General features: G+C 43.4%; 1 protein-coding gene and 1 long non-coding RNA gene across 3 annotated transcripts in view; one reads left to right on the forward strand and one right to left on the reverse strand.

The window, feature by feature from the left end:
- LOC112606281 overlaps positions 1-6,448 on the reverse strand; it is a 31,713-nt gene extending 25,265 nt beyond the window's left edge. The window contains exon 1 of the long non-coding RNA XR_003115622.1: positions 6,299-6,448. This is a non-coding gene — a long non-coding RNA (uncharacterized LOC112606281). The remainder of the gene's footprint in view (positions 1-6,298) is intronic.
- Positions 6,449-6,674: 226 nt separating this feature from the next.
- The window catches only part of STT3A (STT3A, catalytic subunit of the oligosaccharyltransferase complex), a 29,654-nt gene continuing 21,929 nt past the window's right edge, over positions 6,675-14,399 (forward strand). The window contains exons 1-3 of one of the 2 annotated variants that reach the window (XM_025356506.1): positions 6,675-6,798; positions 9,790-9,912; positions 10,990-11,050. In XM_025356506.1, the coding sequence (XP_025212291.1) occupies positions 9,825-9,912; positions 10,990-11,050 (149 nt within the window). In that variant the 5' untranslated portion in view covers positions 6,675-6,798; positions 9,790-9,824. The remainder of the gene's footprint in view (positions 6,799-9,789; positions 9,913-10,989; positions 11,051-14,399) is intronic. The other variant, XM_025356507.1, reaches the window with a different exon arrangement.

The following is a 14,399-nucleotide window of genomic DNA, read 5'->3' on the forward strand; positions in this document are numbered from 1 at the left end:
TGAAGGCAGCTGGGCATGGTGACTCACACCTGTAATCCCAGCACTTTGGGAGGCTCGAAGTAGGTGGATCATGAGGTCAGGAGTCCAAGACCAGCCTGGCCAACATGGTGAAACCCCATCTCTCCTACAAATACAAAAATTAGCCAGGCATGGTGGCGCACGCCTCTAGTCCCAGCTACTCGGGAGGCTGAGGCAGGAGAATCACTTGAACCTGGGAGGTGGAGGTTGCAGTAAGCCAAGATCACACCACTGCACGCCAGCCTGGGTGACAGAGTGAGACTCTGTCTTGGGAGGTGAAAAAAGGGTCAGGGAAGTTGAGTGGATGAAGGTGTATGATTTTTATCCCCAGGACTGTGCCTGGCTATCGAAAATGTGTAAAAGTTTAAATGACTGGAAGTGAGGAACCTCCAGAGTTTTATTAGCATAGTTGAGCAGTCCAGCCTTTTGTACAAAGGCTATATTAGGCTTATCTGCAATAAGAGAAATGTGACAATCTCAAATGAGTTATAAACACAAAGCAATGTAAATTTTTCTTGCCTTTCACGAGGGTATTGTCACTGAGAGCAGTGATTAGGAAATGGGTCAAAAAGAGACTAGACTCTATTTTTGCCAAGTTCAGAATACCTGTTTGAAGCAGACTAATAATTAGTAACCAAAAACAAGGGAGTTCACAAAACTAAAAATGAATATTTGGTTGAGTTTGAATCACAAAACCAGTAGGATCTGAGGAATTGTTCCCAGAAGCACTTTTTAAGGGATAGACATCACAGCTTGGACAGGTATATGTAATAGAAAACACAACCCTTTTTATTCTATCTATAGAGCTGAGTTGTCTGTTATAGCAACTCTCAAAATTAGAAAGTAGATGCTTTAGATCTGAGTACATTAAGTCTGCTAGAAACTTAAATGACACATTCATGTACAGATGTGTTAACTGCTCTGCACTTAATAAAAGGATAGCATCTATGAGAGAAAAAGCAACTACAGTTGTCTATTCACTGTCTCATTTTCCACCCACAAATATTACTTTATTTTCTGATTATAGCAGTAGTATGTTCATTATGCTCCTTTATGTGTGTTTACCTCCATTATTGAGATTGCTTTGGTGAAGGTTATCTGTTCATCAGTAGTGGGGTGGATAGTTTAGCAGTCATCCCACCTTTTATTAACATATTCTGGGCTGGGTACGGTGGCTCATGCCTGTAATTTCAGCACTTTGGGAGGCCGAGGCGGGCGGATCACGGGGTCAGGAGATGAAGGCCATCCTGGCTAACATGGTGAAATCCTGTCTCTACTTAAAATACAAAAAATTAGCTGGGCGAGGTGGCACGCGCCTGTGGTCCCAGCCACTTAGGGGTCTGACGCAGGAGGATCGCTTGAACCTGCCAGGCAGAGGTTGCAGTGAGCTGAGATTGTGCCACTGCACTCCAGCCTGGGCAACAGAGTGAGACTCCATCTCAAAATAAAAAAAAAATGATATTCTGCCTAAGTTGTATAACCTATAGGAGTTAAAAGGAGGCTGACTTCAGGTCAGTGTAATTTACACATTTGTAACAATGAGAGCCATACACCAGTACAAATTTTGGATGGACCTAAAATGAGTTTGCAAAACCACTGAAGGATCAAGTGAGGGAATTATGACTTAATCATGTAACAAGTATTTGAGCACCTTCTGTGTCAGGTACTGAGCAAGGGACTGGGGACTCAAGGGTGAACCAGAAAGATATGATTACTGCCTTCTAGGACCTGACAGTCCAGTAAGAGAAACTGACAAGCAAATGAATATGCAAAAATTTCAAGAATTACATGATTAGCTATTTTTCCATAGGTCTCAAAGCTGGATAAAACACTGGAATTCAGGGAATCTTTGAGTAAGATGAGCAATTAGGCCATGTGTTCAGCCTCTCCTTGTACTCATTCTGATTTCAAATTTAAATGTTCTGTAGTGCTTTGAGACCTAGAGAAAAAAAAAAACAATGACCATTTAATCATTTAGGTAAGTTCCTCTAATCATTCCTCTTCACGAGGAATCAACATCGCAATCAGCTCAGCAGCTTTTCCAAAACACAAATAACAACACCTGGCTCTGGAGGAAATTTAAGTAATTGTGGAAACAAAAGGTAATTTAAGAAATTCTAATAACTATTTTCACAGAGATTTCAGAAGCTACTGCATCCACAAAATAAGAACAGATTATTGTGAAAAGAACAGAATAGGAAAGCTCTTGGAAATTAAAACAGTTACGGAAATTTTTTAAAATGAGATGGCTTATAAAAGTGACACTGGCCAGGCCCGGTGGCTCAAGCCTGTAGTCCCAGCACTTTGGGAGGCTGAGGTGGGCGGATCACAAAGTCAGGAGATAGAGACCATCCCGGCTAACACGGTAAAACCCCGTCTCTACTAAAAATACAAAAAATCAGCTGGGCGTGGTGGCGGACGCCTGTAGTCCCAGCTACTCAAGGTCTGAGGCAGGAGGATCCTTTGAGCCCAGGAGGTTGAGGCTGCAGTGGGCTGAAATTGTGCCACTGCACTCCAGCCTAGGTGACAGAATAAGACCTTGTCTCAAGGAAAAAAAAAAAAAAAAAAGTGACACCGAGGAGGCTAAATTAGTGAACTGCAAGATAATATTGAGGAAATCTTCCAGAACATACAGCAAAAAGATCAAGAAAAAGTTAAGAACAGGAGAGCCTTCCAAGAACCAGGAGATAAAACATTTGTCCAACAGCAACTTCAGAAAATGAGAATAGAAAAATGGAGATAAATAAAATCAAAGAACATTTCCTGAACTGATTATACAAATTTTAGCTTTCAGACTGAAAGGGCCTGCCAAATGTAAAGCAGAAAAAAATGAAAGAAGACGAAACACATAGATGAAATCTCTAAGGAAAGACAATTTATCAGAGAGGGAAATAGATTACCCATAAAGGAATGTGACTTGGACTGGCATCAGGTTTCTCAAGGCACAGTGGATCACGGACAATATAGTCACAATGCCTTGAAAGTGTGCTTTTCTGTGTCTGTGTGCAATTGGGGTGGGTGGGTCCCAATTTTGTTCCTAAAATTCTAAACCTAGCCATGCTATTAAGGACAAAATACAGATATTTTCTAACACGAAACGGCAATGTTTGCTTCCATTCAGCTTTTCTAAAACACTTACTTAAAAAAAAAACTCATCAAAAGTGAAAAATAAATCTAAGAAATAGAAAGATGTCTTATCAGATGATAATCTATGAAAAAAAAAAAAAAAAGAACGATGTCTTATTAAGACAAAACACCCAACCAAATAACATAAAACAGTGGGATCCAGAAGTGCACTCAGGGGAAATCCCAGTAATACAACTTCACACACACTTAGAAACATGGGTTCTGGAGAGAACAGCTTCAAGAACACAGATACTATTACTCTGCTGTGCTACAAATGAGACGAAGGCATCAGTTTTGTTTATCAATGATATACAAGAAAGATAAACCAATACTTTAAGAATGACCAAAAGCTCTACAAAAAAGTTCTAACTTCTACATCAAAACATTCCTTTTAAGCAACTGATGAAATAGTAAAAGCATTGCTTTCTGAAACAACCAGTTCAAAACTTTTGGGCTTATAAATCAGGAGGGAGGAGGATTAACTGATACACTATAGTTCATGTATAAACTGTAGGTTTATTTTATTTATTTATTTATTTATTTAGAGACAAAGTTTCACCCTTGTTGCCCAGGCCAGAGTGCAATGGTGCGATCTTGGCTCACCCCAACCTCTGCCTCACAGGTTCAAGAGATTCTCCTGCCTCAGCCTCCCTAGTAGCTAAGATCACAGGCTTGCACCACCACACCTGGCTTTTTGTATTTTGAGTAGGGACAGGGTTTCTCCATGGTGGTCAGGCTGGTCCTGAACTCCCGACCTCAGGTGATCTGCCAGCCTCGGTCCCCCAAAATGCTAGGATTATAGGTATGAGCAACCACGCCTGGTCTATTTATTATTTTATTTTAGAGACAGGGTCTGTCTTACTCTGTTGACCAGGCTGGAGTGAAGTGGTGTGATCATAGCTCATTGCTGCCTAACTTCTGGGCTCAAGCAATCCTCCTGCCTCAACCTCCTCAGAAGTTAGGATTACAGGCCAGCACGACCATGCCCAGCTAATTTTTAAAAATTATTTTTTGTAGACACTGCATCTCACCAGGCTGGTCTCCAACCCCCGGCCTCAAGCCATCTTCTCACCTCAACCTCCCAAAGTGCTCGGATTACAATCTTGAGCCACCACGCCTGGACCTCAAGGTTTGTTTATAATAATTATAAAGATTTTCCTATTAGTTTGTTTTCCTTTGATTTTATTCACAAGTAAGCCTTTCCTCATGGGCTGGTATCAAAGACTCATCCTAAAAATAGGCTTAGATTTTCAAACTTTGTTCTTTAACAGTACATTGTGACTTTCAAAAAGGTTGACTTAATTTCATCACTTGGAAGCTTATTCTCTTTAAGAAACATGTTTAATACTTTCTCTTTTTTTTGGTGATGGAGTCTTGCTCTGTTGTTCAGGCTGAGTGCAATGGCGCGATCTCAGCTCACTGCAACCTCTGCCTCCCGGGTTGAAGCAATTCTCCTGCCTCAGCCTCCTGAGTAGCTGAGATTACAGGAGTCCACCATCGCGCCCAGCCTACTTTGAAAAAATTAATAAAAACTCTAACATCTTAATATTCTTTTTCTTTTTTTGAGACGGAGTTTCGCTCTTGCTGCCCAGGCTGGAGTGCAATGGCGCGATCTCGGCTCACTGCAACCTCTGCCTCCTGGGTTCAAGCGATTCTCCTGCCTCAGCGTCCCAAGTAGCTAGGATTACAGGCGCCCGCCAACACGCCCAGCTAGCTAATTTTTGTATTTTTAGTAGAGATGGGGTTTCACCATGTTGGTTAGGCTGTTCTGGAACTCCTGACTCAGGTGATCCACCCGCCTCGGCCTCCCAAAGTGCTGGGATTACAGGCGTGAGCCATCGCGACCGGCCTTAATATTCTTAGGATACTACTTACACAAAAAAAAAAAAAACAAAAAAACTTGAACACAATCTTTCTAATTTTAATTCCCCGCCCCCCAAGCCCTGCTTTTTTTTTTTTTTTTTAAAAAAAAAAATTTTTTTTTTTTTTTTTTTTTTTTTTTGAGATGGAGTTTAGCTCTGTCGCCAGGCTGGAACGCAGTGGCGCGATCTCGGCTCACTGCAACCTCCGACTCCCTGGTTCCAGCGATTCTCCGTCAGCCTCCCGAGTAGCTGGGATTACAGGCACGCGCCACCACGCCCGGCTAATTTTTGTATTTTTAGCAGAGACGGGGTTTCGCCATGTTGGCCAGGATGGTCTCCATCTCCTGACCTCGTGATCCGCCCACCTCGGTCTCCCAAAGTGCTGGGATTACAGGTGTGAGCCACCGCCCCCGACCAAAACTCTTATTTTGAAGAAGCATTTACTTCAAGTTCTGTAATTCCTTCAGGCTCAGCTTCAGTTTCCTTTTTTTGAAGTAAAATTACATCAAACACTTACTATTAAAAACAAAACAAAAAAAGCAGATCTATTGAATCATAACGTCCTGGGGCGAGCCTGATCATGTGAATTTTTTAAAAAATGCATGTGATTCTAAAGCACTGATTTAAATAATGACCTTTCAATAAGCGGTAGGTTCCGTTCAGGGGAGAGTAAATAGGAAGCTGCGTGAGTGGCAGGGGCAACAAGTTGGAAGAGCTGCGGGACGTTCCCACTCTCTCTGGTGTAGTCTTGGCTCACCAAGGCGCGCAGGGAGTAGAAGTGCCTGAGGATAAAGGTGTATACGTGCGAGTCTGAGATGATGGAATTGCCGCTGAAACTTCGTCCCCTTCTCTGCCCTCAGCAACGTTATTGGGGGTCGGGGAGCGCGTTGGGTGCGGGAGAAGACAGACAAGTTAGAATAGGGAGAGCGGCTCTCTGGCGGGTATCGTACAAAGGGCTGGACTAAGCATGGCCGGGCTGCCTCTCGGTCCCCCGAGGAAGCCCGTCTGCTGCTGGAGAGGGCTGTGCCTCCGTGGCGGTGGCTGTCTCAGCCGGCAGTGGAGACGCCTCCAGCTTAGCCCCGACAACCCCTTTACGCCTAGGCACGCTCTTTCACAAAGCTAGGGGCTGTGAACTCTGCCAAGGTTCCCAGGTCCATCGCAGTTACCAGAGCACTGTAAAAGCTCTTGAGCCAACTATCAGGCACATCCTGCAAAAGACGCAGTCTGGACCAGGAAGCGTTTGAAATGCTTCCCTCCTCTCCATTCACCTTGTATTACGTAACAACTTCTACCTTAAAAAAGAGGGAGACCAGCGGCTCCGCATTCCGAGTTACTGGGACTTGGAGCAAGGGCCTATTTCAGCGTAGTTTCCGCTTCTTGTCACATGACGGGAGTCAGCGGGCCACTGCTTTCCACCGCGACTCCCCGTGGGTCCGCCGACCGACACGTCACTCCTCGGCCCTCAACCAAACTGCTTGGGGCACGTTCTTTCCGCGCTCTTGACTCCTACGCGCCGGCCTATGACAGCTCGGCGGGAGCACGCAGACACGCCTCTAGACTGCTAAGCGATAGCTGTAATGACCAATTAAAAACTGGAATCGCGGTTCGGTTTACGCCTCCGAGTTTGACAGACAGTTCCCAGATCCTATCGCTCTCCCGAAGCGTCGAATTGGCCTGGAGCCAGCCAACGGGGGAGCGGTCGGGGAGGCGGACCCGGCTGCTGCCAGGGTTGGGTGCGCCGCTGAACTGATGGCCGAGGGAGCCCAGCGGATCGCCTAGGAAAGCCGGCCAGGTGAGAAGGCCATAGAACGTAACTTGAAAATCAGCGGCAGGTGCAGTCCATGGCGTTGGTGGGGCTGAACGAAGTGTGCACGGGGCAAAACTCTAAGTGGGGATGGAGAGCAGAGTTTAGGGCCTTGCAGAGGAGGGGGCGTGGGGCGTGGTGTGGGGGCTTCCTGGATGGAAGGATGTGAAGGTCTGGGGAGGGAAGGTAAGGTGGATCTTGGGGACAGAGCGTGGGAAAGACTGGGTCCTGGGACTAGTTATGGAGGGGAGGGCGCGTAGGATGCTGGGGTGATGAGGGTCGCGCTGGGGGTTGTCAGAGATGGTCAGTTCTTTGAGGGCGGGAAGAAGAGGGAGGTGGGACCCGCTGGAGAGACCAGGAGGGAGAAGAGAGTAAACGATTGTGAGAGGGTGTGGAAACGTGTGTAGGGAAACGGGGCTGGGGAAATTGCAGTCTGGGAAACTACAGCTAGGGTGGCAGGAGATGCCACACTTTGCAGAGCACAGTTGAGGAGAGCAGATTGGTAAGTGTTTTAAGAAAGGTGTCTTTGCTCTTATTTGCTTGGCCGTGTGCGAAAGTGACCAAAGAGCACGAGATGAAATCTCCCTTACGGCCCTGCCCTAAATGACTAGCTCCTTTACTCAGTTTTCAAGTAGAGGTCCTAGCAGTCTCATTTTGGTGTGCGGCTCATATCAACGCAGTGGTGTTAAGTTTGTTCCTATTTCAGGCATTCCAGAAAACAGCTGCAAACCCTGAGAGATATGGCTGGTTTGCTGACCTCCTGGAGTAGTTAGGCCTTTATTTTTAGTTTCAAAATAAGATTTCCCTTTGGGACTATACTTAAACACATTTCTAAAACTGCTCTTCTGGGACAGTTAATTATGGAAAACATGCTTGACTTCTCAGTGTTGGTGCCAGCATTCTATACGCCTTCCACCTAGTCCAGTATGTGGGTTTTTTTTTTTCTCCTTTATTCTAATAATAGTGGGAAAAAAGATTCATGGGGGAGGATAGACAAAGGTTTGTTAACAGATACATAAGTACAACTAGATAGGGGGAATAAATTCTAGTGTTCTATAGGATAACTATGATTAGGAGTATAATTAACAAAAATACACAATTTATTGTATATTTTCAGATAGCTAGAAGAGTGGATTTTGAATATTCCTAAGACAAAAAAAAATAAATGTTTGAGGTGATGAATCTACTAATTATACTGACTTGATATTACACATTATATACATGTACAGAAATGTCACACTGTACTCCATAAATAGGTACAATTACGTGTCAATCAAAAACAATAAAAGCAAAAAGTCTTGAACGATATCCTTTGTTATAATCGTTATAACTTAGCCCTTGATCACATTGTAATTTAAGAAGGTAGGGCTGGGTGTGGTAGCTCACGCTGACTGTAATCCCAGCACTTTGGGAGGCTGAGGTGGGCGGATCACAAGGTCAAGAGATCCAGACCACCCTGGCCAACATGGTGAAACTCCTTCTCTACTAAAAATACAAAAATTAGCTGGGCATGGTGGCGCGCACCTGTAGTCCCAGCTACTCAGGAGGCTGAGGCAGGAGAATCGCTTGAACGCGGGAGGCAGAGGTTGCAGTGAGCCAAGATGGCACCACTGCACTCTAGCCTGGCGACAGAGCGAGACTCTATCTCAAAAAAGAAAAAAAAAAAAAAGGTAGTACTGTCTAGTACTGTCTTATACAAGAATAACTAACCTATGGTAGATTAATGCTATATTGCTATATAAGTAATTCTTATCTGTCATGTGATTTCCATTTTGAACTGTCCACAGTTCAAACATTTTAATCTACTTTGTTTGCAGTTCAAACATTTTAATCTACTTTGTTTAGCCCCCGACTCTTCTGCTTCAGTAGGAAAAATTCGTTTTCTTTCCCTCTAGCTTATCATCTGATGCCATCAAATATCTGTGTGTAATTTAATGAATCTCTTAAATCAGCATTGTCAGTTACAGAGATGCCTTGAGACAGATGATTGGAAACGGGTATCGATCTGAGCAGCTGTTACAGTCTGATATATGGGATTGAGAGCGCAGTGGGTCTGTGTTTGTGTACCTCCTCCTCTTCTTGAGTGCATGATTGTACCTGCCTTAGTTATCAGTTATGCTCTTAGTTGACCCGACAGCCCCACTGGGATTTGGAAAAGAAAAAAGTTTATAGCCATTCAGTTGAAGTTTAAATTTAGGGCTCGAAATTGTGTTGATTCAGTCGTGACCTCTATTTTTCCTCTTACTGCTTTCACTTTTTCTTTCTTTTTTTTTTTTTTTTCCTTTTTAAAGAGACGAGGTCTGGCTCTGTTGTCCAGGCTGGAGTGCAGTGGTGTGATCCTAGCTCAGTGCAACCTCCAACTCCTGCCGCCGTCTCCTGAGTAGCTGGGACTACAGGTGCAGACCACCAAGCCTGCATAATTTTAAACAATTTTTGTGGAGATGGAGTTTCACTGTATTGCTCAGATTGGTCTTGAACTCCTGGCTTCAAGTGATCCTCCCTCCTTAGCCTCGGAAATTGCTGGGGCTTGCACTTCTGGTCTCGATATTTATTTCCTGCTTTTCCCCCCCATACAGTCCTGCCTTTTCCTGAGTGCTCTCTTTTGCCATTTTATTATTTTTCAGTATTTCCAATCTTCCTATTTATTTTTTCATCTCTTCCTTGTACTGAACTATTGCTAATTGTGCTTATGTACTTGTTAGCTGTGAAGGAGTTAGCTGTGAAGGAGTGGGAAATAGAATTATGGATGGTTTATTCTGACCACTCTATTTTAGTCTTGACACATAGACCTGACTTGTGCCTACTTCCTTGCAAGTTGATCATACTTTAGGCCAGGCTTGGATATTAGTATTAGCTTTGACCCTCTCTGGTGTTTTTGCTAGCTTCTATGTCCTTTATGATTCCCTCTCATCATAAAATATGAAAATCTAGTAAATTGAAGGTGTTCAATATCTTGTGGTCTTGACTTTTTCATTTTAGCTGATCGTCGTGTGTGGCCACCCATTCATGTTAAGATGACTAAATTCGGATTTTTGCGATTGTCCTATGAGAAGCAGGACACACTTCTGAAGCTTCTCATTCTGTCAATGGCTGCTGTATTATGTGAGTGTGCATGTGAACCTCCCTTTCTTTGGGGATAGAAAGAGGAAAGTCTAGAAAAAAATTGAAAATCGCTATCTTTAAATGCCTTGTTCTTTTTAGCAGATTGTTATGTTTTTCCATTCCTCATCAGTATAATTTAATGAAGGCAAAATAGAAGGAATATAAAAGTCAGGGCTATGGGCCACGCATGGTGGCACACGCTTGTAATCCCAGCATTTTGGGAGGCTGGGGTGGGTGGGTCACTTGAGGCTGAGAGTTTGAGACCAGCCTGGCCAACATGATGAAACCTTGTCTCTACTAAAAATACAAAAACTAGTTGAGTGTGGTGGTGGATACCTGTAATCCCAGCTACTTGGGGGGCTGAGGCACGAGAATCACTTGAACCTGGGAGGCAGAGGTTGCAGTAAGCCGAGACTGCACCACTGCACTCTAGCCTGGGAAACAGAGCGAGACTGTCTCAAAAAAAAAAAAAAAAAAAAAAAAAAAGAGTCAGGGCTATGATCATCTGTGAAAGAATGGGAAGCATGCTGTGCCAATTCTATTTTCTCACAGGGCAGAAAGTGATATTGGGGACCCGTGGATAACTGATTTTTGTAAAAGACAATTATCTTCAATTTAGGTGCCTTCTGTCATATTTTTGAAAGTTTCTTGAGTGTTTACTCTGTATTTTAGATTTTCTGGCTCTTCATGAGTCCTAGGTATAATTTTGCTTGCCATACCTATTACTTGGCTCCAAGGTTAAGGTTAGTTATGTGTGTGTGGTGGGGGAGTCAACGTGTATAAAAGATGACCATGTAAGTTGAGTTTGGTATTAGTAGGTGAATGTAATGTTACAGGCTTTTATGATTAGTTAACTGTGACCTATGAAAGTGGAAAATGTAGATGCCATTGTCAGGGGAAAGTTAACTTCTCTTGTTTCCTTTATGTGGGGAGAGATGGAATAAAGACTTTATTCAGGGATTATTTTGTATTTTCTGTGACCTCTCTACTGGATAATACTGTCTTCATTATAACACTATATCTGCTGTTCTTTCATGACATATTACCAGTAAAATATTAACTCTCTGGTTTTTGCAGCTTTCTCCACTCGTCTCTTTGCTGTCCTGAGATTTGAAAGTGTTATCCATGAGTTTGATCCGTGAGTACCTTTGCTTGATCTGGTATTATTTACTTTGGGAGGCATTCAGGTTCATGGGTTTTAGATTCAAATTTCAGTCAGGCCTCAGTGATACAGATGTGTTTTCAGTACATTTAAGGGAAAAAAAAAAAAGCTTAAACTCTTCCAAAGGATATAATTATCTCCTTTTAAAGCATATATGTTGGAGTCCAGGCACAGTGGCTCACACCTGTAATCCCAGCACTTTGGGAGGCGGAGGTGGAGGGATCACTTGAGCTTAGGAGTTCAAGACCAGCCTGGGCAACAGGGTGAAACCCCATCTCTACAAAAAAAAAAAAAAAAAAAAAAAAAGTGTTGGAATTGACCAAGTAAGTCTCTGAAACTCAAAAAATGTGAGAGGCATTGCTAGTATGTCTGCCTATCACTTAAGATCTGGCTAGGCTAAGAATTCTGGCTGCTCAGTTTGGTAAAAGTTTGTGATGCAGACTGAAGGAAAGGGTCCTGGTGTGTATTCCAGGCTCAGAAGAGAATCACAAATGATGGACTTGAGATTCATGACATTTTGCTGTTTGCTTGTTTGTTTAGCAATTTATGTAATAGAAATTAGGCTTCTTAGTTAAATTCTAGGGCAATGAAAAAACTCAAGTTATCAGTTTGATTAGGAATTTTGTTCATTAGATGAAAAAGATATGGTGGAAGTTCTTAGTGGTATTAATAACTAGCATTTACTAAGCATTCATTTTGTTCCAAGCACTAATTTACAGATTATCTGTAAATCCTTTCAGCAACCCTTTGAGATGTAGGTACTATTATTCCCTTCTTAGAAATGAGGAGACTCCACTGGGCACGGTGGCTCACGCCTGTAATCCCAGCACTGTGGGAGGCCGAGGCGGGTGGATCACGAGGTCAGGAGTTCGAGACCAGCCTGGCCAACATAGTAAAACCCCATCTCTACTAAAAATAGAAAAATTAGCTGGGCGTGGTGGCATGTGCCTGTAATCCCAGCTACTGTGGAGACTGAGGCCGGAGAATCGCTTGAACCCAGGAGGTGGAGGCTGCAGTAAGCTGAGATCATGCCACTGTACTCCAGCCTGGGCGACAGAGCAAGGCTCCATCTCAAAAAAAAAAAAGAGAAAAGAAAAAAGAAATGAGGAGACTCAGGCCGGAGTGGTCATCTAAGGTCATCTAAGGTTGCATATTCAGTACATGGAGGAACTGAATGTTGATTTGAATGTTGGTGTGTCTGACTCGAGACTGGAATCACTGTGTTCTATTGCGTAAAGTTAAGGCTTATAACAAATTTGGAGGGCCAAAATTTTAGGTTCTTGAAATATTATTGATATCTTAAAAATAGTATATTTAATCTTGTGGAGTATTTTGATTGAAAATGCCTGCATCTGTTTGCAAATTTATGATTTTGTTTTGTGTAGATACTTGAAAGCATTTTGGAGACATTACAGTATTCTGTTTGGGGCCTCCCAAATTGAGTTTATATTTTTTCTCATGAATGAGGAAACATGTCCTTTTGTTTTTTTTTTGTTTGTTTGAGATTGGGTCTGACACTGTCACCCAAGCTGAAGTGCAGTGGTGTGATCACGGCTTACTGCAGCCTTGACTTCTGGGGCCCAAGTGAGTCTCCCACCTCAGCTTCCCAAGTAGTTGGGACCACAGGCATGTGCCACCATGCCTAGCTAATTTAAAAAAAAATTTTTGAAGAGATGGAGTCTCACTATGTTGCCCAGTCTGGTCTCAAACTCCTGGACTCAAGCAATCCTCCCTCCGCGGCCTCCCAAAGTACTGGGATTACCGACATGGGCCTCCATGCCCAGCCTCCTTTTGTTTCTTGATCCCAATCTGTTAGGCTTCTTTCTCAGACCCTCTGAATGAGCAAATATTGATGTTAGATAAGCAAGAGCATCTGCTTTGTTGTCAAGAGCTGTTAGGAACTATAAGGGACTTGACGCTTCCTTTTGCAGAGGAGGAAACTGATTCCCAGAGTGGTGAATGCAGTCCAGATCTATTCCTACTAACTTACACTTCCTCTCTCACTCTGCCTCTCCTACTGGTAGGTAAAGGACACAATTCTGACACATTGATGTCTGCAACCCTCATCTCTTCTGTTTCTGACAGTCACCAAAACAACATCAGTGACAAACAGAAGGATAGAGATTTCTGCCATCTCTTGCTTCTGTTTACTTCAGCTTTCAAAACTTGACTGACCAAGGAGGAAATAGGGTTAGAGAGGTGGGCAGAGAGAACGGTTAATCATGATTATCCAAAGTAATTAAACTATCTCTAGTTTGAGACTCTTTTTGTTTATTTTTGTCTGTCTTCCTTTTTTTTTTGGAAACAGGGTCTTGCTGTGTCACCCAGGCTGAAGTTCAGTGGCTCAGTTATGGCTCATGCAGCCTCAACTTCCTGGGCTCAAGTGATCCTCCTGCCTCAGCCTCCCGAGTAACTGGGACTACAGGCATGCACCACCACAACTGGCTAATTTTTGTATTTTTTGTAGATTGGGTCTTGTCATGTTACACAGGCTGGTCTCAAACTTATTGCTCAAGCGATCCACCCACCTCTGCCTCCCAAAGTGCTGGGATAACAGGCATGAACTACTACGTCGGCCTCTAATTTATTTTTATTTATTATTATTAATTTTTTTTGAGATGGAGTTTTGCTCTTGTTGCCCAGGCTGGAGTGCAATGGCATGATCTCAGCTCACCGCAACCTCTGCCTCCCCAGTTCAAGTAATTCTCCTGCCTCAGCCTCCCGAATAGCTGGGATTACAAGCATGCGCCACCACATCTGGCTAATTTTGTATTTTTAGTAGAGACAGGGTTTCTCCATGTTGGTCAGGCTGGTCTCGAACTCCCGACCTCAGGTGATCCACCCACGTCGGCCTCCCAAAGTGCTGGGATTACAGGAGTGAGCCACCGCGCCTGGCCTTATTATTATTATTATTAATTTTATTTTTTGAGACAGAGTCTTGCTCTGTCACCAGGCTGGAGTGCAGTGGCATGATCAGGGCTTACTGAAGCTTCAACCTGCCTGGGCTCAGGTGATCCTCTTATTTCAGCCTCCCGAGTAGCTGGGACTACAGGCATACGCCAGTAAGTCCTGCTGATTTTTGTGTTTTTTTAGAAACAGGGTCTTGCTGTGTTGCCCAGGCTGATCTTAAACTCCTGAGCTCAAGTGATCCACCTGCCTTGGCCTACCAAAGTACTGGTATTACAAGTGTTAGCTACCTCACCCAGCCTTATTTCTTTTTAAATGAGAAACTTAAGAGAAGGACTTATATATTTGGGGCCTAAAGAACTATCTTTCCATTTATAGCTCTTAAGCATTTTATATCAAATATTTTTCATGTTGTCTA

This window comes from Theropithecus gelada, chromosome 14 (assembly GCF_003255815.1).
Source record: "Theropithecus gelada isolate Dixy chromosome 14, Tgel_1.0, whole genome shotgun sequence".
Lineage (NCBI taxonomy): Eukaryota > Metazoa > Chordata > Mammalia > Primates > Cercopithecidae > Theropithecus > Theropithecus gelada.